The 27661-nt window shown below is 43.2% G+C and overlaps 1 protein-coding gene and 1 pseudogene across 1 annotated transcript in view; one reads left to right on the top strand and one right to left on the bottom strand.

Annotated features, from left to right (window-relative positions):
• Positions 1 to 27661, top strand: part of PIGL (phosphatidylinositol glycan anchor biosynthesis class L) — a 127479-nt gene that overhangs the window by 67999 nt on the left and 31819 nt on the right. The window contains exon 3 of the mRNA XM_077163972.1: positions 16033 to 16123. Coding sequence (XP_077020087.1) covers positions 16033 to 16123 — 91 coding nt within the window. The remainder of the gene's footprint in view (positions 1 to 16032; positions 16124 to 27661) is intronic.
• LOC143685598 (disks large-associated protein 4 pseudogene) lies at positions 3743 to 4630 on the bottom strand (annotated as a pseudogene).

The raw sequence follows: 27661 nt of genomic DNA, 5'->3' as shown, positions 1-27661 counted from the left end.
CCTTTTAATATTAAAGGAAATTTCTAGGAACTCTAAGCTCTAAAACTTTATTACCATTCTCTGTAGGCCTGCAAACATCAAGTTTTGGGGAAAGTAACAAGCAGTAAGGGAATTGCTTTAGAATACATGCCTGTGGCTGAAGCAAATTGATCACATGGTTCATGCTTCTTCTAGATAGGAAAGGGCACCCCAAGCATTCTTTAAATGCAAACCTTGACTACTCTTTGAGGCTTGAATTCTTCCGTTTTCATTGTGGCTTAAATCTGGTTACTGAGGGGTTCATGGTCAGGTTTATGTGTCAACTTGGCCAGGTGGTGGTGCCCAGTTGTCTGGTCGCGCAAGCGCTGGCCTGTCTGTTGCTGTGAGGACGTTTCCCGGACTTAAATCCTGACTGCATTGGCTGCATCCACAGCTGATTGCATTTGTAATCAGCTAAGGGGAGTGTATTCTGCAGTGAGTGATGCTTAATCTAATCACTCGAAGGCTTTTAAGGAGGATTCAGAAGAGACAGTCTCTCTTCCTGCTTCAGCCAGCTAACCTTTCCTGTGAAGTTCGTCCAGACCCTTCATTGGAGTTGCCAGCTTGCGGCCTGCCCTACAGACCTTGGACCTTACATTCCCCTGGTTGCCCAGTCAGCCTTTCCTGGGAGTTCATTGAGAACCTTCATTGCCGGCTTGTAGCCTGCCCTACAGACCTTGGACTCTGCATTCCCACAGTAACGTGAGACACTTTTATAAATTTTTATCTACGGATATCTCCTGCTGATTCTGTTTCTCTTGAGAACCCTAGCTAAAACAGGGGGTAACCAAGTTGTTAATAAAATGAAATTGGAGTCTTTCCTATGTATGTATTCTACAATTAGAGATTCCCTTATTCCCAGTCATTCCCCTGTATAACTTCATGTGTAATGCAATAATTCCCTTCTAACCAGGTCTTTCCGTCTGTAAAAAGAATTACCCAGAATTTTCAAGGGGCTTAGAAGGATAAGAAAATAAGTGGAAAAGCACCTTAGATTTTTAGAAATAATGGTGCTTTCTTTTCGAGCCTATAAAATACACAAATCTCTCTCATATGCATGCATGCTCCTTTTTTTTTGGAGGGAAGGGGGTGTCAGTGATCCTTTGCTGAAATATTTTCCTCTGCAGTTTTTACCTAGCTGGCATTCCACTGCACCACTGATGATGTCATCTGTAATACCAGGAGGGTGGCAGCCATAAACACTGCAGCCCCTAGACTAGGCAGCCCCCAGAATCTCTCTAATGGTTCCAGAGAGTTCCCTGGCTAAGGATCAGTGCCGCATCTGTCAGGCAGTGTTGACAATCTCATCAAAAGTGTGACTCCACTGTGCTGAATGTGTTCTACTTCTTTCTGTCTCTCAATGGTTCCTTGAGAGCTTTGATGATCAGGGTGGAAGTAGAAGGCAACCCTCCTTCAGGGCTGTCTGCTCTGAATGCTCAGTTAAACAGCAATCCTTATATCCTTCTAGTCATCAGTTACCTTGGCGATGGCATCAGCCACCTCTTTTGTAGACAGACCCAGGGGGCCAAGCAGAAGAGGAACCAGTTTCCCCACTGGTGCACCTCAGATCCACAGCTTTGATGGCATTGGGGTTTGGGCATGGTGGAGATGGCTGGTGTCAGATGAGCCCAGATGCAGGACTGTCCCAGGAACCTCTTCTGAGCTGAAAGCTGAAAGCTCGATCTCTCTCTCTCTCTCCCCCCCACACACACACCCTCTCCACACACACCTTTTAAAAACACTCTGTTAATGTTGCGCTCCCTGTGAGTTAACATACTCTCCGTCTGTTCTTCATATGAGGGTTTTTAAGAGCGAGCCACGCTTGTTTTCTTCATTTCAGTTTTGACCCAGAAATGGCATTTCTGTGATTGTATCCCAAGGAAATAATGAGGGAGGCAGATGAAGAATAACAAGAGATGCGGATAAGGAATGTGTTTAGTTTTGGCACTGGACAGTGATGATGGTAGCACTGCACTGTGAATGTGATTCACACCACTAAACCATACCCTGGACAGGGGTTAAAATGGAAAGTATCATGTTGTAGACATGTTACCACAATAAAAATTTTTAAAAATAGATAGAAGTTTTTAAAAAAAGAATGCATACAAAGAAAAATGGAGTAAAGATCCTTTACTAACAGTCTCTTTTTTCATATATGTATTTTTTTAATTTAAAAAAAATATGACATGAAAGAAATGCAAGCATTCTTAACATATGATCATTCTGTTCTACATATATAACCAGTAATTCACAATATCATCACATAGTTGCATATTCATCATGATCATTTCTTAGAACATTTGCATCAATTCAGAGAAAGAAGTAAAAAGACAACAGAAAAAAATTCTTACATACCATACCCCTTACCCCTCCCTTTCATTGATCACTAGCATTTCAATCTAAGTTTATTTTAACATTTGTTCCCCCTATTACTTATTTTTATTCCAAATGTTTTACTCATCTGTTGATAAGGTAGATAAAAGGAGCATCAGACACAAGGTTTTCACAATCACACAGTCACATTGTGAAAGCTATATCATTATACAGTCATCTTCAAGAAACATGGCTACTGGAACACAGCTCTACATTTTCAGGCAGTTCCCTCCAGCCTCTCCATTATATCTTGACTAACAAGATGATATCTAATGTGTAAGAATAACCTCCAGGATAACCTCTTGACTCAGTTTGAAATCTCTCAGCCATTGATACTTTGTTTTGTCTCATTTCACTCTTCCCCCTTTTGGTCAAGAAGGTTTTCTCAATCCCTTGATGCTGAGTCTCAGCTCATTCTAGGATTTCTGTCCCACGTTGCCAGGAAGGTCCACACCACTGGGAGTCATATCCCACATAGACAGGGGGAGAGTGGTGAGTTAGCTTGTTGTGTTGGCTGGAGAGATAGAGGCCACATCTGAGCAACAAAAGAGGTTCTCTTGGGGGTGACTCTTAGGCCTAATTTTAAGTAGGCTTGACCTATCCTTTTTGGGGTTAAGGTTCATATGAACAAACCCCCAGATTGGGGGCTCAGCGTATAGTTTTGGTTGTCCACACTCCTTGTGAGAATATCAAGAATTCAACTTGGGGAAGTTGAATTTTCCCCCTTTCTCACCATTCCCTGAAGGAAACTTTGCAAATACTCTTGTATTCACTAACAGTCTCTTAAAGAAGGGTCTAGACAAAAGCCTTTCTCATAATGCTTCTGCTTAGATTCTGCCAGCATGCCTATCTAAGGCAGCCTTACTCAGTGATCAGAAAAGAAAGGAACTATGCAAAAGTTATTTCTTGGACCCAAGTTGTGGGTTGACTAGGGTTGAACTTTGGGCAAAACAACATAAGTAATTGGTCTGCAAGAAGCCACTTTTTATAAATTTTTTTTTTTAATTTCCTAACATTAAATTGTATATTTTCCTACTTTGAGGGGAGGTGGTTCCATTGGAATACCTTGCTCCCATGCCCAATTCATATGTTTTTTACCTCTAGTCTCCTAATCTGTTTTATAAAGATGCTGTCTTTCAAAATTCAACTCCAAGAGGCAGGTATAGCTGCCTTTGGTTCAGCCAAATAAAGGCTATTTCTGTAAACCAGCTAGGCAGGTTAAGCATTGTGCCTTGCACTTTGGCAGAAGCTCAATTATTCATTGTTAGGATTTATTTGAATGAGTTGATCTTTGACTTGAACTGTACCAAGGACCCCTTGAGAAATAGAAGACTGAGATACAGGTCTCTTCTCATAGTTTGATTTTTAAGTATTTTTGTGTGTGTGTTTTTAACAACTTAGAGATTGTTTCCTTCTCCTCAGGGACATAAATCTTGATGCTGTCCATGTTCTCTTTGGCTGAGTTCTGCTGTACAGAAGCTGCTTGCTTGGCCGCCAGAATCTCTTGAAGGCCCCCTGGTGCTGTTTGTTTCGGGCATCTAAGGCTTTATTGTGGCTCTTGGCTGGGCTTGGATTTGGCTAATTTCTTTAGAACCAGAGGGAGTGGTTTCTACTCTTCCTTCCTTTTCTTGGGGATCTCCACCACTACCAGCTTGCCACCAGCCATTGGCCTTGAAATGGTAGAGTTATTTGAATGTCATGCTGATGTCCTCCCCAAACCCTGCCAGGTCCTGGGCTGTTGGACATTGAGGTTGGCATCAGGGTTTTGCTCACAGAGACCTCAGAACTGCTAGAATTTTTGGGCATCGGTAGCCAGGCAATGCCCAAGGCATTGAGGACTTTTCCTAAGATTTCTTTAGAAAAGGTGTTCTCTTTGGTCTCCTTGTCCATCTGGCAGCCCCAGTCCTCCAGCCTCTCCATCTGGGCCTGAAATAGCTTCAAGAACCATTAACCATCTTGATGACAAGCCCCTGGCTGTGCTGGCTCTCCCAGAAAACTGGACGAGGTCTCGAGCATAGGGGTTGGTTAGGGGCAGCAGAACACCACTAGGGCAGAGTCACTGTTGTCTTTAAATGGAATTTGTGTTTGAGCTGGGCAATCTTGGGGGCCTGCCCAGGCCAGCATCAATGTTGATGGAGCTGTGGTGGAGGCTAAAGTCAGGCGGGCTCCTTTCTGACAACTTAGAGCTTGAATTATTGGCATCCTTGGTATCCAAGTCAGTGGCACATCAGGAGGACATGCTGTAGGAGGACCGAGTGCTTCTCTAAATGTACTCTCCCTGAACCCTGCTGGACTGGAATTTGGTAGCAGACTGGGCTGCCCTTGGAGCACTGGCTGAATGCAGTCAACTTGTATTCCTGCCAGTGACAGTTTCCTTTTGGGGATGGCTTTTGGGTGGGACTCAGAGTTGGTCAGAGTCCCTTGGTCACTCTTCAGAGCTACATGTTTTGGGGGTGGCTCAAGGACCTTGGGGGCTGGGATGATTTCACTTCTTTGTCACACTGGGCAGTCAGTACTACTGTCCAGGCTGTCCCATGAATTTCTCATCACCTCCCTTTTGTGGTTCTGGCTGTCCAGGCAGGTGCCCAGGGTGGACTCGGTACCGCTTTGGACTGTGACTAAGATGAATGGCTTTTATGTGCCTGGAAGGACCAGTGGTGAGGTCATCTTATACGCCACTTGGTGAGATGTACCTTCCTCCCTCACATGGCCCAGCCTGAGACCCTGGTTTTGTATACCCAAGAGGCAAGACTCATAGTTTGATTTTAGCGTTGGGAAACAAATAGGACAGCAGAACATAATATAATACTGTATCTGATTAGGTGCTAAGTGGTGTGGTCCAGGACTTCAGTAAGGCCTTAAAGGATGTATTAGATTTGGCCTGGTAGAAAGAAGAACAGGGAAGAATCCCACATTTTCCAGGGCCAGAGGCAGGCATTCCACATGAAGGAATTGACATTGGAGCTCTTTTTTGTGTATGTCAATATCTTCATCTCTCTGAGAATGCTGGTCATGTTAGAGTTCTGTCCCAGACAGGCTTAGAGCAGGTCAGTTCAAGAGTTGTTGGAGAGAGCACCTGTATGGCCCCTCTTTAGGAACACCAATCAGCAGCTAATACATGACACTCATCTAAAATCCATCTTGATAGAGCGGGCCACAGTGGCTCAGCGGGCAGGAATGCTTGCCTGCGATGCCAGAGGACATCATTTCCCGGTGCCTGCCCATGTAAAATAAAAAATAAAAAATAAAATCCATCTTGATAATCCTAATAATGAACAATCCCTCCCCTCTCTTGGCTACCAGAGGTGGGTAGTGAAGAAAATATTACAAAATAATAAGAAGAAAACAGTATTTAATGAGTGCCTACCATATGCCAGGCACTATTCAGAATTCGAGGTACAATGTAAACTATAAACTGCAGTTAATACCATAAACATAAAAATATTGTTTCATCACTTGTAACTATGATACCACACTAATGCAAAGTGCTAATCAGAGAAAAGTTGTGTGGGGAGGGGTAGAGTAGTAGGGCTATATGGGAACTTTTTCTGCACACCTACAATTTCTCTAACATAATTATATATTTAAAAAGTAGCTGCGAAATCCCTTTGGGGAACTTGGGAGAAAGGAGGAAATATTCAACTTCCCCATTTGGAGAATTTCTGATATTCTCACAAGCAGTAGGGACAACCAAATCAATAGGCCAAGTCTTTGATCTTGGGGTTTGCCCTTGTGAAACTTATTCCTACAAAGGATAAGTGAATCTAACTACTAGAATTGGGTTCACAGTTTGTGTACTGTGTTATATAGTTCTATGTTTGTTTGTTTTAGTTTGTATTCTAGTGACATATAACCAACCTAAAATTTCCCTCTTTAACCATATTCAAATATACAATTCAGTGGTACTGATTCCATTCCCAAGGTTGTGCTACATCCCCACCATCCATTACCAAAAATTTCCCTCACCCCAAATAGAAACACTATACCCAGGCATTAGTTTCCCATTCCCTGCCTTCATCCTGGCCCCTGGTCACCTATGTTCTAGTTTCTTACTCTAGGAATTTAAACAGCCAGTACTTTGACATTTGCATATTTCTTTACAATTTTTAAATGCTTTTGCATGTATTATCTCACTTGATCTCTCAAAAAGAGAAATGAAGTGGATCAAAATTGGGGACAGATTGTAGAAAATCTCAAATGCCCGACCCAGAAGTTGTACTTGATCACACAGGCATGCTGCCTTATCAGGTGTATCTTTACAGTCCAGAGTCCCCCAAATAATTGGCTTTTTTTTACCCAAGTCAGCAAGTAGAGCCAGGGCAAGAAAGGCATGGAATAATATTTCCTGTGAGCCTCCCTCTAAGTGCTCTTCCAAGGACAGATCCCAGCTCTGGGAAGAACAAGAAGCTTCCCACTCTCCTGGGATTTACTTTCAGGGTGTGTGCTGGTTTGAATCTGGTGGACCTCAGAAAAGCCATGTCCTTTAATCCTCATTCAGTATTGTTGACTAGAAGCATTTGATTGTTCCCATGGAGATATGACCCACCCACTTGGTGGTGGTAACTTTTGATCAGATAGCTTCCATGGAATTGTGACTCAATCCATTAATCCTTTAAAAGAGGAAACATTTTGTAGAGAATCCCCTTTTTGTAAAACCACAAGAAAGCCAGCAGACACTGCCATATTCACCATGTGCCCTTTCAGCTGAGAGAGAAACACTGAACATCATCAGCCTTCTTGAACCAAGGTATCTTTCCCTGGATGCCTTAGATTGGACATTTTTATAGACTTGCTTTAACTGGGACATTTTCTTGGCCTTAGAACTGTAAACTAGCAACTTATTAAATTCTGCTTTTTAAAAGCCGTTCCATTTCTGGTATATTGCATTGCGACAACTAGCAAACTAGAACAGGGTGTCAGAACCGAGTATTAGCAGGCATCGGCAAACTCTATCTTCCCCTTGGGCTCAGACTGCTTATCCCTCTTGTATGCTAGAGGTCCATGTGAACATAATGGTATATTCAGTCTCCGAAAGTAACAGCCTGATACGCTTATGGGCGCCTCCCAGCAAGGAGTATACCGTGACCATTGACCCTCCCTAGTGTTCCCTTTCATCCCTCCAGCTCTAGTTCTCCTTTGGCAGTCTGAGCTCAGTTGGCCATGTCATACCTGCCATATTCAGCTCCGTTTCCAAGGAACAAGGCTGGACTTTGTACTGGTCTCTCCTTGCCCCCTTTCTCCCTATCTCTTGCCCCACTGGCTGAGCTGTCTGTCCTGCCCACTGCCCTACTCGAGTATTGTGGGAATCACATGGAATATCTGACTGGATAGCAGGACAACACTTTGAAGAGCATAAAACTGCCATCTAAATGTGGATAAAAAATAGATTATGAGAGGATAAAGGGTAAAATAAATTGGGTAGATGGAAACACTAGTGGTCAATGAGAGGGAGGGGTAAAGTATATGGTATGTTTGAGTTTTTTCTCTTTTTCTTTTTATTTCTTTTTCTGGAGTGATGCAAATGTTCTAAAAAGTGATCATGCCGGTGAATACACAACCATGTGTTGATATTATGAGCTTTGATTGTACACCATGTATAGAATGTATGTGTGTGAAGATTTCTCAATAAAAATTTAAAAACTTCCCTCTACCAAAAGCTGCCTAGGGCTTTGGTAGAGATAACTAGTGAAGGGAAGGAGAGAATTCTAATATTCAGTGCTGAGGCTCATGTCATTTCCTGCTCAGAAACCTCCAGTGACTCCTTTACCTAAAGTCTTAAGACAATCACTTAATGGCCTTCGTCCATAAGCAAGTTAAAGCCACCTGCATTGTGAGGAGCAGGGAGAGCTCAGGTGTCTTCTTAGAGGCATGTAAGACCTTCAAAACAGGGTCAAACTGAGGCACAAAAAATCCTGGCACAAAAAAATGGACCAGGAGGATCAGGTGGGAGAAGGGTACAGGTCTATGGAGACCCAGGGAAGGTATCCATGGATCTGGTGGTGAACTGCGCTCCTGAGACCAGTGGTCATATGCAGCCTCATTCCCGTCGGCTCCCTGTGCTAAAACATCTTCGTTTTGCAGTCAGAAAACCTCAGTTCAAATCCAGCTCTAACAACCTTGCAAGTAGTCCCCAGAACTCCGTGAGGTTAAGTGAAGGGACACACTTTTGTGCTTTTTGGTAAAGTACTGTTGCCATTATTCTTATGAGGAGGTATACCATTCAGCCTTGTGTTCAAGTTTGTTGTTGACATGTCTGTCCCCCCAGTTTGTGGACACAGCCTTTTCTCACCATCCCTTCCCCTCAGCCATTAGAACCGCTCAAAGCTCCAAAAGCAGATTGCATGGAACTGTACCTTGATGTCTAATTGTTTCCTACTTGTAAATCTTATCTCTTTAACTGAAATCTAAGTGCCTTCAGAATAAGGGATGCTCCCCCCCATCCCCCAAACCATGCAATTTCTTTCACAAAACCAAGGTACAGCTTCCTCTTTCTCCGCCGGCGGCACTCCCGCCACCATCTAGCCCTCCTCTTCCCTCTTCTCCGCCGGCGCTCCCTCCGCCATCTAGCCCTCCTCTTCCCCCTTCTCTGCCAGCGCTCCCGCCGCCATCTAGCCCTCCTCTTCCCCCTTCTCTGCCGGCGCTCCAACCGCCATCTTGCCCTTCTCTTTCCCCTTCTGCTCCGGCGGCGCTCCATCCGCCATCTTATCCTTCCCTTTCTCCTCCTACTCCAGCGGCACTCCAACCACCACCGTGCCCTCTTCCGCCTTCACTGGCTCCTCCGCCACCATCCTCGACAGCCTTGCCATCGTCACCTTTCCTCCTCCAGAACAGCTACTAGGGGAGTAGAAACGATACAGAACAGCTCCCGGAGCCACGACAGAGATAAAAAAGACAGCGTACCCCATTCTGGAACGGCTGACTGGCTGGGAGAACCCACTCCAGGGAGATCGCCGAGGGGTGCGAGCTTCCCCAGGTGGGGCGGCAAGCGGCCAGAGTCTCTCCCCTCCCCCTTCCCGGGCCAGCTGGCAGAATTGGTCAGGTGGTCCCCTCAAGCCGCGGCGGCTGGCGCCCCCACCATGCGCAGCCCCCGGACCAACTGAGAGAATTGGATCGGAAATCCCCAGGCCGCGGAGAACGGTGACCGGGGGGGTCCCTTCCAAACACGTGACTCCCTGGCCCGGCTGGGAACGGTGCACTCTCCCGGGCCGTGGCGGCTGGTGCTCTCCCACCACGCTTGGCGCCCCGGGCCGACTAGGAAATTCGGACGGGTGCTCTCCCGGGCTGCGGTGGCCGACGACCCTCCCCGCGTTCGGACCCCCAGGCCGGCTAGCACACTTCCAAGCCGCTTCAGCTGGCGAACCTCCCCCACGGCGAGAGTTTTCCAAAGTTAAAGGACCCACAGCACCTTTTACTGGTGGGACCCGCAGACAAACGTGTGCCACGAGCGCCACCTACTCGGGAGGATGAGAAAAACAGAACCCAGAGATTTCACAGAAAAATCTTTCAACCTGTTGGGTCCAACACCCAGGGAAATCTGACTAAATGCCCAGACACCAGCAGAAGATAACGGATCACGCTCAGAAAATTGAAAATAGGGCCCAGTCAAAGGAACAAACCAGTAGTTCAAATGAGATACAGGAGCTGAAACAACTAATGCTGAATATACGAACAGAAATGGAAAACCTCTTCAAAAACGAAATCGATAAATTGAGGGAGGACATGAAGAAGACATGGGCTGAACAAAAAGAAGAAATAGAAAAACTGAAAAAACAAATCACAGAACTTATGGAAGTGAAGGATAAAGTAGAAAAGATGGAAAAACAATGGATACCTACAATGATAGATTTAAAGAGGCAGAAGATAGAATTAGTGATTTGGAGAATGGAACATCTGAATTCCAAAAAGAAACAGAAACTATAGGGAAAAGAATGGAAAAATTTGAACAGGGTATCAGGGAACTCAAGGACAATATGAACCACACAAATATACGTGTTGTGGGTGTCCCAGAAGGAGAAGAGAAGGGAAAAGGAGGAGAAAAACTAATGGAAGAAATTATCACTGAAAATTTCCCAACTCTTATGAAAGACCTAAATTACAGATCCAAGAAGTGCAGTGTATCCCAAAGAGAATAGACCCAAATAGGCGTTCCCCAAGACACTTACTAGTTAGAATGTCACAGGTCAAAGAGAAAGAGAGGATCTTGAAAGCAGCAAGAGAAAAACAATCCATCACATACAAGGGAAACCCAATAAGACTATGTGTAGATTTCTCAGCAGAAACCATGGAAGCTAGAAGACAGTGGGATGATATATTTAAATTACTAAAAGAGAAAAACTGCCAACCAAGACTCCTATATCCAGCAAAATTCTCCTTCAAAAATGAGGGAGAAATTAAAACATTCTCAGACAAAAAGTCACTGAGAGAATTTGTGACCAAGAGACCAGCTCTGCAAGAAATACTAAAGGGAGCACTATAGACAGATACGAAAAGACAGAAGAGAGAGGTGTGGAGAAGAGTGTAGAAAGAAGGAAAGTCAGATATGATATATATAATACAAAAGGCAAAATGGTAGAGGAAAATATTATCCAAACAGTAATAACACTAAAAGTTAATGGACTGAATTCCCCAATCAAAAGACATAGACTGGCAGAATGGATTAAAAAACAGGATCCTTCTATATGCTGTCTACAGGAAACACATCTTAGACCCAAAGATAAACATAGGTTGAAAGTGAAAGGTTGGGAAAAGATATTTCATGCAAATAACAACCAGAAAAGAGCAGGAGTGGCTATTCTAATATCCAACAAATTAGACTTCAAGTGTAAAACAGTTAAAAGAGACAAAGAAGGACACTTTATACTAATAAAAGGAACAATTAAACAAGAAGACATAACAATCATAAATATTTACGCACCGAACCAGAATGCCCCAAAATACGTGAGGAATACACTGCAAACACTTAATACGGAAATAGACACATATACCATAATAGTTGGAGGCTTCAATTCCCCACTCTCATCAATGGACAGAACATCTAGACAGAGGATCAATAAAGAAATAGAGAATCTGAATATTATAATAAATGAGCTAGACTTAACAGACATTTATAGGACATTACATCCCACAACAGCAGGATACACCTTTTTCTCAAGTGCTCATGGATCATTCTCAAAAATAGACCGTATGCTGGGTCACAAAGCAAGTCTTAACAAATTTAAAAAGACTGAAATCATACACAACACTTTCTCGGATCATAAAGGAATGAAGTTGGAAATCAATAATAGGTGGAGTGCCAGAAAATTCACAAATACGTGGAGGCTCAACAACACACTCTTAAACAACGAGTGGGTCAAAGAAGAAATTGCAAGAGAAATTAGTAAATACCTCGAGGCGAATGAAAATGAAAACACAACATATTAAAACTTATGGGACGCAGCAAAGGCAGTGCTAAGAGGGAAATTTATTGCCCTAAATGCCTTTATTAGAAAAGAAGAAAAGGCAAAAATGCAAGAATTAACTGTCCACTTGGAAGAACTGGAGAAAGAACAGCAAACTGATCCCAAAGCAAGCAAAAGGGAAGAAATAACAAAGATTAGAGCAGAAATAAATGAAATTGAAAAACATGAAAACAATAGAGAAAATCAATAAGACCAGAAGTTGGTTCTATGAGAAAATCAATAAAATTGGTGGGCCCTTAGCAAGATTGACAAAAAGAAGAAGAGAGAGGATGCAAATAAATAAGATCAGAAATGGAAGAGGAGACATAACTACTGACCTCACAGAAATAAAGGAGGTAATAACAGGATACTATGAACAACTTTACGCTAATAAATACAACAATTTAGATGAAATAGACGGGTTCCTGGAAAGACATGAACAACCAACTTTGACTCAAGAAGAAATAGATGACCTCAACAAACCAATCACAAGTAAGGAAATTGAATTAGTCATTCAAAAACTTCCTAAAAAGAAGAGTCCAGGACCAGATGGCTTCACATGTGAATTCTATCAAACATTCCAGAAAGAATTAGTACCAACTCTCCTCAAACTCTTCAAAAAAATCGAAGTGGAGGGAAAACTACCTAATTCATTCTATGAAGCCAACATCACCCTCATACCCAAACCAGGCAAAGATATTACAAAAAAAGAAAACTACAGACCAATCTCTCTAATGAATATAGATGCAAAAATCCTCAATAAAATTCTAGCAAATCGTATCCCACAATACATTAAAAGAATTATACATCATGACCAAGTAGGATTCATCCCAGGTATGCAAGGATGGTTCAACATAAGAAAATCAATTAATGTAATACACCATATCAACATGATCATCTCACTTGATGCAGAGAAGGCATTTGACAAGATTCAACATGCTTTCCTGTTGAAAACACTTCAAAAGATAGGAATACAAGGGAACCTCCTTAAAATGATAGAGGGAATATATGAAAAACCCACAGCTAATATCATCCTCAATAGGGAAAAATTGAGAACTTTCCCCCTAAGATCAGGAACAAGACAAGGATGTCCACTATCACCACTATTATTCAACATTGTGTTGGAGGTTCTAGCCAGAGCAATTAGACAAGAAAAAGAAATACAAGGCATCAAAATTGGAAAGGTAGAAGTAAAACTATCACTGTTTGCAGACGATACGATACTATACGTCGAAAACTAGGAAAAATCCACAACAAAACTACTAGAGCTAATAAATGAGTACAGCAAAGTAGCAGATTACAAGATCAACATTCAAAAATCTGTAGCATTTCTATACACTAGTAATGAACAAGCTGAGGGGGAAATCAAGAAACGAATCCCATTTACAATTGCAACTAAAAGAATAAAATACCTAGGAATAAATTTAACTAAAGAGACAAAAAACCTATATAAAGAAAACTACAAAAAACTGCTAAAAGAAATCACAGAAGACCTAAATAGATGGAAGGGCATACCGTGTTCATGGATTGGAAGACTAAATATAGTTAAGATGTCAATCCTACCTATATTGATTTACAGATTCAATGCAATACCAATCAAAATCCCAACAACTTATTTTTCAGAAATAGAAAAACCAATATGCAAATTTATCTGGAAGGGCAGGGTGCCCCGAATTGCTAAAAACATCTTGAGGAAAAAAAACGAAGCTGGAGGTCTCGCGCTGCCGGACTTTAAGGCATATTATGAAGCCACAGTGGTCAAAACAGCATGGTATTGGCATAAAGATAGATATATCGACCAATGGAATCGAATAGAGTGCTCAGATATAGACCCTCTCATCTATGGACATTTGATCTTTGATAAGGCAGTCAAGCCAACTCACCTGGGACAGAACAGTCTCTTCAATAAATGGTGCCTAGAGAACTGGATATCCATATGCAAAAGAATGAAAGAAGACCCGTATCTCACACCCTATACAAAAGTTAACTCAAAATGGATCAAAGATCTAAACATTAGGTCTAAGACCATAAAACAGTTAGAGGAAAATGTAGGGAGATATCTTATGAAACTTACAATTGGAGGCCGTTTTATGGACCTTAAACCTAAAGCAAGAGCTCTGAAGAAGGAAATAAATAAATGGGAGCTCCTCAAAATTAAACACTTTTGTGCATCAAAGAACTTCATCAAGAAAGTAGAAAGACAGCCTACACAATGGCAGACAATATTTGGAAATGACATATCAGATAAAGGTCTAGTATCCAGAATTTATAAAGAGATTGTTCAACTCAACAACAAAAAGACAGCCAACCCAATTACAAAATGGGAAAAAGACTTGAACAGACACCTACCAGAAGAGGAAATACAAATGGCCAAAAGCTACATGAAGAGATGCTCAATGTCCCTGGCCATTAGAGAAATGCAAATCAAAACCACAATGAGATATCATCTCACACCCACCAGAATGGCCATTATCAACAAAACAGAAAATGACAAGTCCTGGAGAGGATGCGGAGAAAGAGGCACACTTATCCACTGTTGGTGGGAATGTCAAATGGTGCAACCACTGTGGAAGGCAGTTTGGCGGTTCCTCAAAAAGCTGAATATAGAATTGCCATACGACCCAGCAATACCATTGCTGGGTATCTACTCAAAGGACTTAAGGGCAAAGACACAAACGGACATTTGCACACCAATGTTTATAGCAGCGTTATTTACAATTGCAAAGAGATGGAAGCAGCCAAAATGTCCATCAACAGAAGAGTGGCTAAACAAACTGTGGTATATACATACGATGGAATATTATGCAGCTTTAAGACAGGATAAACTTATGAAGCATGTAATAACATGGATGGACCTAGAGAACATTATGCTGAGTGAGTCTACCCAAAAACTAAAGGACAAATACTGTATGGTCCCACTGATGTGAACGGACATTCGAGAATAAACTTGGAATATGTCATTGGTAACAGAGTCCAGCAGGAGTTAGAAACAGGGTAAGATAATGGGTAATTGGAGCTGAAGGGATACAGACTGTGCAACAGGACTAGATACAAAAACTCAAAAATGGACAGCACAATAATACCCAATTGTAAAGTAATCATGTTAAAACACTGAATGAAGCTGCATCTGAGCTAATGTTTTTTTTTTTACTATTATTATTACTTTTATTTTTTTTCTCTATATTAACATTCTATGTCTTTTTCTCGTGTGTTGCTAGTTCTTCTAAACCGATGCAAATGTACTAAGAAACGATGATCATGCATCTATGTGATGATGTTAAGAATTACTGATTGCATATGTAGAATGGTATGATTTCTAAATGTTGGGTTAATTTCTTTTTTTCCGTTAATTAATAAAAAAAAAAAAAAAAACTGGGGGCCCCATCCTGCTCAAGGTGGCAGAGTGAGAGGCTTCAGGATTCTTCTCGCCTCACCAGCTTTGCCCAATCAGCAAGAACTGGCAGAAACACCTTTCTCAAAGCTCCAGAAAACAGTGAAAGAATGACAGTAAACAGGGCAAGTTCTGGGAGCCCCTCAGGTCACTACAAGAGAAATGACCCCAGCAACCTTGCACGAGTGTGCTCTGCTCCCTCTGGCATTGGGAGTCAGGGGCTGTAAGGGGTGGGAGAAGTGTAGCGCGAAAACCAGGAACAAGGCCGCAGGTCTCCAGGAAAGTTCCGCGAAGTTAGAGCAGGCTGAGACTAAGGATCGGCAGTTTCGGGAAGCAGGTTTTATTAGCTGGTGCGCAGGAGGGCCCAGCTGAGTCACCTCAAAAGTCTGAGCCCCGAACAAAAGGCAACCTTATCTTTTATAGACTCTTTGACATGTTAAAGACAAGGTACACAATTGGCTGATTTAAGTTGAGAATGGCCCAGAGCTGAACCATTGAGGGGCCCCCACCCCAAGAATGTCTTCTTTTGCCTATGTGCATTTTCACCAGTTCCTGAAGGCTAGGGGAGGGGGTTTCTATACCAGGAAATGAACCTTATCTCACTTGCCTGCAAGGAGAGGGGGTTTGGGGGTTTTCCACAGAGAGCACAGCTGAACTAGAAAGAGGGGGAGGCCTGCCTGCTACAGAAGTGCCAGCCAGGCCCTCTGTGCGAAAAAAAAAAAAAAAAAAAAAAACTCAAGGTACACCCTCACCAGAGGGGAAAGTTTTGCACTTGATTCAAAAAGGTGTTCAGATTCTGCTTCTCCCTTACAGGTATTTCCCAGATGACCCAAGTGTGCAGTGGGACACAGGGCACGTGGCCAGCATCCTCCTCCAGCACATAGAAGCTAATAGAATCAACCTGGTAAGGGAACAGCCCCCCGCCCCCTCCAGATGGAGAGCCCAGGGTCCCAGTCATGCTGGTTGGTTTCTTCAACCTTGGCAATGGCTGCCCTCCCACTCCCACAGTCCTTTTCCAAGGGCCACTCTGTAAAGAGGCACAAATCTCCAGTGCTCTCTCTTAAACCTACTAAGGAACAATGCACTTCTTCATTACCTTCTTTTGGGACTTTGTAGCTCAATTATCAGTGTTCAGGCAGATAATTTTCAAACTGTCCTGTTCAATCATCCCCCTCACTCCTACCTCTGTCCTTCCACCTAAAAACTCAGGTTATCAGGAGACTGCACTATGACACTCATTTGTACAGGACTTCACTTTTTCCAAGCATTTTCACATTTAGAGCATCATTTTAACTTCAGAGGTAAATGTCAGTGTGCTTCTCATTTTTACACTGAAGAAAGTAAGGTTTCCAGAGGCCAAGCAGCTTTCCCTGGATAGGCAAGTAGTGAATCTAGGATTTTACTCCTTAATTTCAACAGTTTCAGGTAATTCCTTTCAGCCACTCCGTTACATCATAAACTAAAAAGGGATATCCATATACCATATAAGAATAACCTCCAAGATAACCTCCTGACTCCGATAACTGAAATCTCTCAAACACTGAGACTTTATTTTGTCTCATTTCTCTCTTCCCACTTTTGGTCAAAAAGACTTTTTCAAACCCATGATGCTGGGTCCAGCTCATCCCATAGTTCTGTCCCATATTGTCAGGGAGATTTACACCCCACATAGTGGGGTAGGGCAGTGAGTTCACCTGCCATGTTGGTTTAGAGAGAGAGGCCACATCTGAGAAAAAAAAAAGAGGTTCTAAGACGTAATTTTAAGTAGGCTTTGCCTGTCCTTTGCAGGAATAAGTTTTATATGCGCGAATCCCAAGATCAAGGGCTTTCCTATTGATTTGTTTGTCCGCTCTACTTGCAGGAATATCAGAAATTCTCCAAATTAAGAAGTTGAATATTTCCCCCTTTCTCCGCAGCCCCGCAAGGGGACCTTGCAGATACCTCTTTATTCACTGCCCAGATTACTCTGGGATATATTAGGGCATCACACTAACCTAGACAAACCAACAGGATTTCACACCCTTTTCAAGATTCCATGTACTTATGGTGTTCGACTAAACTGACCGTACAAGTAAAATGCACTACCCAAAGCATAAATTTTGCACCAAGTAGACATCTCTCCCTTTAGTCTCATACAAAAGTTGAAGTTTTAAAATATGAACCATATCATCCTTTACCCTGTATTCTGATCTACCTTAGTCCTAGCCACATCAGCTTCATTCATATCTCCACTCAAAATCTTGGACCCTTCTTAAGAGTACATTTTCACCAGTGTATTTATCAGGCCCTTTTTCTAAGGGCAGAAAATACCTGGAGCCTGCCAAGCACAAAGGGGTGCCTAACTGGCTTGCTCAGTGAATCACAGAAGGGTGGAAATACAGGTGGGCCGAAGGGATCCATCTTGCTCTGTGTGTCAGCTTCATTCTTTCTCTTGGCTGGGAAAAAATGGTCACCAGCAGCCTGCAGGCTCACATCTCCCAGCTTTACTTTCCCAGAGGGTCTGACCCTGGAAGTGGGAAAGTTAGATGTGTGACCTTAGAAGTTAGCACCCAGCCCTGCTTCCTGTATTTGCCTTGTTCTCTTATTAGAAGAGCCACTCCTCGGAGCCACCCTTAAGTCTTATCTTAGTCTCCCATCTTCTAAACAGATACCACATAATGGGTTGGCTTAAACAATGGGAATTGACTGACTCCTGGTTTTGAGACCAGGAGAAGTCCAAAATTGAGCCATCAGCAAGGCAAAGCTTTCTCCCCAAAACTGTGCCATTTTCGGGGCTGGCTGGCTGATTGGGGTGACCTTTGGGGTACTTTGACTCTTCTGTCCCTTGATGATGCACATGGCAATGTCTTCTCCTTTCCTCTGGGTTCTGTTGATTTCCTCCTTCTTCCTCTTGACTTTCTCTCTCTGACTTTCACTCTGCTCAGAAAGGCCTTCACTCATCCCAATTAGAACACAACCAGATGCAGTGAGGCCACACTTTAGCTGAAGTCACATCTTGAAGAGATCTTATGTACAGTGGGGCCACACCCACCAGAATGGGGCCAAGACCACAAATATGTCCAGACTGGGGTGCTCAGTTCATCTACCCTAGGTCTGTGAAATGGGCAGCAGTGCCCCAGGATATCCCCTCTTGTCTTGGTATTAGCTCCCCCAGCCCCAGGCCCCCCTCTCTCCTCTCCTGCAAGGTCTTCTTTGATCTGGCTCTTACTTGAGTGCTGTGCGTAGGTGACCAATTCCGCCCCTTGCTGAGGGGTTGGGTTTCCTTTTCAGGGCCTGTAACAGCTACTCTCAGCTCTGAACTTCCTGGGAGAAGCTGCAGGGTGCAGCCAGCTCTGTGGCCATCCTTGCTCTCAGAAGAGTTACTCAAGTTTGTGTCCCAGGAAAGTAATTTGCGGTCCAGGCACACCTCAAAATCCCCTTCTCTCAAGAGCCTTCCCTGATCCCTCCAGCCCGCTCTGGGATTCCTGCAGCATTCACTGGCTACACTGACCTGTGGCCTGTGGCATGTTTTGTTGCTTACTTAATGCCTAGTGTGTCTTTTGAACTAGACTGTAAGGCCCCATCAAGGCAAGGACTGCATCATATTGCTCTTCATATCTCCAAGAACAAGAGACAGCCCCCAAACAGTGCTTATCACAAAACTGCTCCAACGATGAATGGGCCCCTAGTTTAGTTTCCTTGGCTGCTCAAGCAAATAGCATGCAACAGTTAGGCTTAAACAATGGGAATTTGTTTGCTCATGGGTTTGAGGCCAGGAAACAGGACAAATCCAGGTATTGTCAAGGTGATGCTTTTCTTCCCAAAGACTAGTGCTCTGGGGCAGCTGCTGATGATTCTATGTCCTGGGCTCCTCTGTCCAATGGCAGTGCACATGGCAGCCTCCCTTTTTGGGTTCTGTTGAATTTCAGCTTCTTGCTTCCCATGGCTTTCTCTCTATCTGTCTGAATTTCATTTTGCTTTTAAAGGACTACAGGAATTGGATTAAGACCCATCCTGATTGAGGTGGGCCATGCCTTTAACTGAAGTAACCTCATCAAAAAGTCCTACTTAACAATGGATTCACACCCACAGGAATGGATTCGGTTTAGAAACATGTTTTTCTGGGGCACACAGTTTTATCCTACCACTCCCTCCTTCCCTTCCAGAAGCTCTTCCCTGCCATGCTGAGGAGCTCACATGAGGGAAAGAACCTTTATTGTTAGGCTAAACTTGACTTAATTTCTGTAAAAAAGGAAATGGTTTTAAAACAGTGCTTTATCAACAGAATACCTGTGAATACTCTCACACTCCCACAGTGCAGTTGAGAATGACTCCGGTGGCCTGTGCTCTCACACCCTTGTGGCCAGAACTGGCTATCACTGACCAAAGTAAAGTATTAGGAGACTAAAATTTTTATATGGGTTTAGGCTGAGCTACCCATGATGTGAAGAATCAAGGACAAGGGGCTGAAGCCAGGCAGACGAGAAGTTGCTGTGTGCAGTTCCTGGTATGGCACTGAGTGCAGAATTCTTGGGAGGGTCCAAAATATCAACTGTGCAGGCAGATAAGGTGGAGCATTGGCTCAGAAGCACTGATGGACATGAGGCACTCAGAGCTCAGTCCTGAGAAGGCAGGTCCTCGCCCCAGCTCTGCCAGGGTGATCCCAAACCCCACTCCATCCAAAGCACATGTGACTCGGCAGCCATGGGGATGGCGTGATGGAGGTTACAGGGCTCCCTCTGGTCCTAGCTCTCTCCTCTGCTGGCTGAGCTGTCTGTCCCACTCACTGCGCAGCAGTGATTCCACTTGGTACGGCCGACAAGAGGGGGCTTTGAAGAGTAGAAATATGCTCTCCTGTGAATGCAACCCAGGGTCTGGGCCTGTCTTCTTTGGATAGTCAGGTTGACTGAGCACCTGCTGTGTGATGTTCACTGTGAGAATTCCATGGGGAGCCAGCCACCCACACCCCCTGCAAGTTCTCACCAGCAGCTTTACTGTCATTTTCGCCCAGGTTATTCTTTGTTAGGGGGGATTGTGCAGTGCATTGTAGGCTGTTTGACATCATCACTGGCCTCCACCCATGAGATACCAGCAGCAGCCGCTTCCCCCTCAGTCACAGTAAAAATGTCTCCACACATTGCCACATGTCCCCTGGAGCCAAACCCCCCCTCCCCTTTCCCTCATCCTAGAACCACTGCCTTCGAGAAAATAGCCCAGCCCTGCTGTTACCTGTTTTATTTTTGGAAGTCTGGGTCTGATTCCACTTGAACATAGATTTCTGAAGGTTAAAAAAAATTATTTTAAAGTATATGAAGTTCTGGAAAGAACTCCAGGCACAATCATTATCCTGGACAAATCTGCACTAGTCTAAGCAGCTGGATACAACTCAGCTCAGTCCTCATAGTCACAGAAAGAAAGAGGAAGACTGTTGGATGTAGGATGAGGAAGAAACAAAAAGACTTTGGAAAGTGTTGAGTTAAACTCCAGCTAGCCCTAAATCCACTTACTAAGGGAATGCCTTACAATGGTCCTTTAGGATGATAATCTAGCCAGGATCTCCACCCTCCCCTGCCTTGCCCCATGCTGTTATCTGATGGCAACAGACTTTGAGTTGAAACTCTAGTATTTATTGCTATACAGTTTGTAGACACTTTCACATGATTTTATTTTGTCTTTACCTTAACGCAGTGAGAAAGTAGGGCAGGTATTACTTTCCTGATCTCACGATGAGGAAACTAAGATGTTGCAAGTTGAAATAACTTCCAGCATAAAGTTCTGGGACCTATCCAAGGTGCTGCAGTTAACTAATGTTGGGTCTCAGAGGAGACCCAAGTCTCCTCCTACTCTTTTACTATTCTGTGGCATACAAAAGTGGGCTCAGAACAGGGTATTTGAGTTATTTGATTAACTTTTTATAAGCCTTTAATTCTTATTATGGAGAATTTCATATATATATATATGAAAGTAGAAATAAATAGTATAATGAAGCTCTCTTTCTACCATTCAGCTTCAGTAATTATACTATTAACTCAGAGTTAATATTATTTCGCTTAGACACCTATCCACCTTCCCCCCACCTCCTGCATTATTTTAAAGCAAATCTGGCATCATAATTCATGTTTTAGTATGCATTTCTAAAAGATGTGGACTGCTTCCTTTTCATATAACCAACATGATAACACCTAAAAAAACTTAATATTCCTGAATATCATCAGCGTTTTACATTTCCAACTTCTTCATGTCCTAAGTGTGTTTTTATTTTTTCAGTTTGTTTGAATCAACATCTGTTGACAGGTCTTTAAAATGTCTTTTTTTTTTTTTTAACAGCCCCAAACTTTAATGCATAGCAAAAGTACATGCTCGAAGGGGGTGAGTGCAGGAGTTCTCCAAAGAAGGAGAAAGCTAAAATGTCTCTTAATCTATGTCCCCCTCAGACCCCCCACCTCCATATATTTTCCTTGCACTTAATTTGTTGAAGAAACCACGTTGTTTATTTTGTAGAGATTCCCACAGTCTGGATTTTGCTGATTGCATTCCTGTGGGGCAATTAACATAGTCCTGTCTGTCTGATTTCCTGTAAACTGTTAGTTGGATCTAGCTTTGAGGCTTGATCAGATTTTTTTTTTTTAATCACAGGTGGTATCCTGTGCCATCAGAAAGTATGTAATGATATTAACTGTCTTTTTCTGATGTTAACAGCCATTGACACTCAGCCCCTAAATCCATTCATTCATCAGGATGTTGTCTCCTCAACTACTCTTCAATCACCCAGTGACACGGCGTGTACTGGAAAGGTAGATTAAATACCTAATTTTTTCGAAACAGTGAGTTAGTTCCCAACATCCTCTATGGTGATCAATTTAATAGGGTTTCAATGTTGTGTTGTTAGTTGTATTGGTTTGCTAATGCTGCCAGAATGTAATATTCCAGAAATGAAAAGGCTCTTAAAAGAAGGGAATTTATTACATTACAAGTTAACAGTTCTAAGGTCATAAAAATATCCAAACTAAGGCATCCAGAGAAAGATATCTTGGCTCAAGGAGGGTGAACTAAGAAGGCACGTGGCTGCATCTGCTGATCATTTGGCTTCTAATTTCAAAATAACTTCCCAGGGACATTTTCTTTCTGCAACTCCAAAGGTCTCTGTTTCTATCAGCATTTTCTGTCAGCACTCCAAGCATCTCCAAATGTCTGCATCTCTGTGGGCTCTGAAGCAACTGTGTTTTCTCCAAAATGTTTCCCCTTTTAAAGGACTCCAGTAAACTAATCAAGACCCACCTTGAATGGGTGGTGTCGCATCTCCATCTAATCAAAATGCCACACCACAATTGAGTGGGTCACTATTCATGGAAACAATCTAATCAAAGGTTTCAACCCTACAATTTTTTTTTTTGCATAGGCACGCACTGGAAATCAAACTTGTGTCTCCAGCATGGCAGACAAGAACTCTGCCTGCTGAGCCACTGTGGCCCCACCCTACAGTATTGAATCAGGGTTGAAGTACATGGCTTTTCTGGGGTACATAACCCTGTCAGACTAGTACATTGATGTTTAATAGGATTTAGACATATTTGAGATATTTCAGTGTACTTCCTTTAGTATTCTTATTGATGCTCAAATTGTCCCATATTTGGCCAGAGGGCATCTCTCCAGGCTGGCTCCTGTCTTCCAGACACAACACTGGTGGCTTCTAAGTGCTTCCTTGCTGTCATGAAGGGTAACAAGCTACTCCAGGCTCATCTTGTATGTTTCCTGCTCCAATCGAGAATTAGCCATTTCCCAAGGGGCTCTGGTTCCTTTTAGCAAGAAATGCTATTTTAAGACCACCATGTGGGGAACTAGGGGTGCTTGTTACCATTAGGCTGGTCATAGTTTCTAGGCCTTTCCAGTGGAGAAAGCTGCAAAATTTTTAAAAACTGTTTACTAGTAAGAAGAAATGCTTTTATTTCATCCTATGTTGAAATTTTACTTTCTAAAATAGTTTACTTCTGTTTATCCATAAGTTCAATATCATCATTTAATGATGGTAGGTTTGCCGAACCTTGGGGCCAGTGTTCTGAATACCATTGATCCCTTTCTTGGAAGCGCAGCTTATTTGAGGAGATATGGGGAAAAGGAAATCTCAGCCATCTTGTGGGCAGAATCTGAAAGCTGTGTTTCTAAATCATTTCACATAGTCTCTAGTTAGGAGCTTGCTTGGTTTTTGCTGTTTCCCTGGTTCTTTTAGGAGAATAAAAGCCCTCTGTGTTTGGTTGTGAGATTGGTAATGTGCTAGGAAGCATGAGAGATTTTGAAAGGAAGAGCCTTTCTCATGTGAATTGGACCTATTGGATGTCTGGTTAGCTAGAGGGATGGAGAGTGGACCAAAGTGTGTATTGTCCTTCTCTCTTAGAAATCCTAATGATCACAGGGGAGCAGCTGAAGCATGCAGACTATTCACCTGCCACGTTTTTTACTTCTTTTGTCTTCAGGGAGACCCATTTGCTGTGAGACTCTGGGCAAGGTCTCAGTTTCCCAATTCGTCACCTTGGGTTAGAAACATCTGTCCTGCCCTAGCCAATCCATCTCTGGTGTGTTGTATTTTGGCAGCTAGCAAACTAGAACAGACCCTTAATTTAATCACACCTGCATTGTGCCTTTTGCCACAGATGCCAGCATTCACAGGTTCTGGGGATTAGGCCATTAAGTTACAAGTTAACAATTCTAAGGCCATAAAAATCTCCAAACTAAGGCATCCAGAGAAAGACACCTTGACTCAAGAAAGGCCAATGTCTGTCATATGGGAAGGCACATGGCTGGCATCTGCTGGTCCTTGTTCTCTCCAACTTCTGATGCCAGTGGTTTCCTTTCTCAGCATCTGTAGGTCTTCACTTAATTCCTTTGGGACAGAACTCTGGGTTCTGGCTTGCTTAGCATCTCATGGGAAGGCACATGGCAACATCTGGTGGATTCTGCATCTCCAAATATCCGAGTCTGGGCATCTGCTCCCTCTTATCGGCACTCCAAGCATCTCCAAATATCTGCATCACTGTGGGCTCTCTCCAAAATATTTCTTCTTTTAAAGGATTCCAGTAAACTAATCAAGACCCATCTCAAATGGGTCTTGGATGGAGTCACATCTCCATTTAATCAAAAGGCCACACCCACAGTTGGGTACATCTCCAAGGGCATAATCTAATCAAAAGGTTACACCCACAACTGGATATGTCACATCTCCATGGAAATAATCCAATCAGAGTTTCTACCCTAAACAATAGGTCTGGCCCCCAAGATTGGATCAGAATTAAAAGAAACATGGCTGCCCCCACAAGATTGGATCAGAAAAAAGGACATGGCTTTTCTGGGGTACATAACAGCTTCAAACTGTACATTCTACCCTCTGGACCCCAAAAGACATGTTCTTTCCATATACAAAATACTCATTCCATCACAATATCACACAAGCCTTAAACTATTTCAGTAACAATACAAATGCAATTCAAAGTCAAAAACAGTGCAAAATCTCATCAAAGTCACTTATAGGCATGATCTGTCCTAAGGCAAAACTCTCCTCTGGCTGTGGTCCTGTGAAGCTCAGAACAAGTTATCTGCTTCCAATATACCAAGGAGAAACAGCCAAAGGATATATGTTCCCATTGCCATAGGAAGAAATCGGAAGGAAAACATGGGTCACTGGACCCAAACAGTTCTGAAAACCTGCAGGGCAAATTCTATTGGATTTCAGAGTCTGAGAGTCATTTATTGCCAGGGCTCTAGAAAGCGGCAGTCCCACCCTTTCCAAGGGCCTATGTAGAGGCCCTGCTCTCTCCAAACACTGGGGTGAGGGTTGCAACATTGGGGCACATTGAGATGAATACCTTTTTCTCACCTCCACTTCTCAAAGCATCAGGGCAGCACCTGGGCTCTCTACTATCTCTGGGGCACATGCTCAACCCCCTCAGAACAATGGGGTGATCAACAGGTTCCCCCAATCCCTGGCTAATGATCCACCCTCTGAAAGGCCTGGGGCACCAAAACTCTTACTGAGCAAGGAAACAGAAGGCCCACCCTGTTTCTAGGGCAAACTCACTTTCTCCATGTATAGATATGTCTGCTCTCCTGGCCCAAGATTTCCTGGCTCCAGACCTTAGCTTCCATTGTTCTGCCTCTGGAGTCATTTTTCCTTCAATTTATCCCTGTTCTGTCCCTTTTAGTTCAAACTGGCAGTGGTTCCATTTATACAGATCCCTTAACACTCTTGTTGGTTTTCCCTATAGTATACAGGGATCTCAACCATCAGACAATAAGGCTTTCCACAGATCCTTTTTTGGATAACTCCATCTTCCATGGCTTGTCTTGACATGGCTGACTGATTCCATATTTAGTTAAATCCTCACATACCACACTAACTACTGGGGTCTCCCTTTCTGGAAGCCAAGAAATTTTCAGACCGTCAATTTCTGGTTTTTTGTTTTTTGTTTTTTGTTTTTTCCTGCACAAGAATTCAGTTTTCAACTTAGCTCTTTCCTTTTGCATTTCACTATAAGCTGCAAAAAAGCAGCCAGGTTGTATTTTCCACATTTATTTTGGAAATTTCCTCATCTAAGTATCCTGGTTTGTCCCCTTCCTTCCAGTTTGCAACAACACATGCATTAATTCTGTCAAAGGCCTAATCAGAAGTCTCTTTAGAGTCCATGTTTCTACCAACAGTCTCTTCAAAACATTCTTCGCCTTTTCTATCAAACTCCTAACAGCTGTTCCAGAATCTTCCCCTTATCCATTTAAAAAACCATTCCAAGAGAGGAGGGGCCAAGATGGTGGCATAGCGATGTGCGTATTTTAGTTCGTCCTCCAGAACAACTACTAAATAACCAGAAACAGTACAGAACAGCTCCAGGAGCCACGTCAGTGACCAGACACACAGCATACCCCAGTCTGGACCAGCTGGACTGGCTGCAAGCCTCCCCAAAACTGTGAGTTCCCCAAGTTGCGGCGGCCAGCACCCGGTGCCCCTCCCCCAGAGGCGGCTTCCCAGAGGGAAAGGAAAGAGACTCTAAACCTAGTCAAGGCAGAGGTCGTTCATTGGGCGCACGGAAAAAGAGGAAAGGGGAGGAAACGGAGGCTTTAGTGGCTGTGTCTGTACGGAGACTTGGCAGCCTCTGGATTCAGCAGTGGGACTTCTCAGGCTGCAACTGCCCAAGGCATAGGCAGAAACAGGCTGCTTTCAGGGCTGTCTCCCACCTGTGCCTTCCCCAGGGGAGGAGTGGAGCCCAACTCAGGTGGAATCCCTCCCTCAAGGAATTCAAACCCCAGGGCTTGGCAATTTGAAGCCATTAAAACCAGCCTACAACCTCTCCTCTGTCTCCACCACGCCCCCAGCAGGGAGAGTCTTCCAAAGTTAAAAGTGCTGCAACATCTTTTGCTGGTGCGACCCGCAGGAAGACGCGCCACATACTGGACAGGATAAGAAAAACAGAGCCCAGAGACTTCACAGGAAAGTCTTTCAAGCTGCTGGGTCTCACCCTCAGGGAAAACTGATGCAGGTGACTCCTTCCCCCTGATAGGAAGCCAGTTTAGTCGGGGGGAAAACCCGGCTGGAGTCTATAATACCTATGTAGAGGAGGGTGGGGAGGGAAAAGGCACCATACAAGCAGGGCAAGAAACAAGAAAACAAGAACTGAAAAATTATCCTCTGTTAAATAAAACCTACGCTAGAGGTCCGGAAAAAGCTGAACTGAAGGTCAAAGAACAGATAGACAACAAATTCATCTAGCAAGAAAACCCTAAATAAGAGAAGTGAAAGCAATCTCCAGAATAAACTAATTAAGGTAATTAAATGTCTAGATGCCAGCAAAAAATAACAAATCACACCAGGAAAGTTGAAGATATGGCCCAGTCAAAGGAACAAACCAATAGTTCAAATGAGATACAGGAGCTGAAACAACTAATTCAGAATGTACGAACAGAAAAGGAAAACCTCATCAAAGACCAAATCAATGAGTTGAGGGAGGATATGAAGAAGGGAAGGAACGAAGAAAAAGAAGAAATGGAAAGTCTGAAAAAACAAATCACGGAACTTATGGGGATGAAAGGTACAGTAGAAGAGATGAAAAAAACAATGGAAACCTACAATGGTAGATTTCAAGAGACAGAGGTTAGGATTAGTGAACTGGAGGACAGAACATCTGAAATGCAACAAGATAGAGAAACTGTAGGGAAAAAAATGGAAAAATATGAGCAGGGACTCAGGGAATTGAACGATAATATGAAGCGCACAAATATACGTGTTGTGGTGTCCTGGAAGGAGACGAGAAGGGAAAAGGAGGAGAAAAACTAATGGAAGAAATTATCACTGAAAATTTCCCAACTCTTATGAAAGACCTAAAATTACAGATCCAAGAAGTGCAGCATACCCCAAAGAGAATAGATCCAAAGAGACGTTCTCCAAGACACTTACTAGTCAGAATGTCAGAGGTCAAAGAGA

Source organism: Tamandua tetradactyla, chromosome 6 (genome assembly GCF_023851605.1).
Source record: "Tamandua tetradactyla isolate mTamTet1 chromosome 6, mTamTet1.pri, whole genome shotgun sequence".
Taxonomy (NCBI): Eukaryota; Metazoa; Chordata; class Mammalia; order Pilosa; family Myrmecophagidae; genus Tamandua; species Tamandua tetradactyla.
This window is presented reverse-complemented; position numbering and strand designations above follow the sequence as displayed.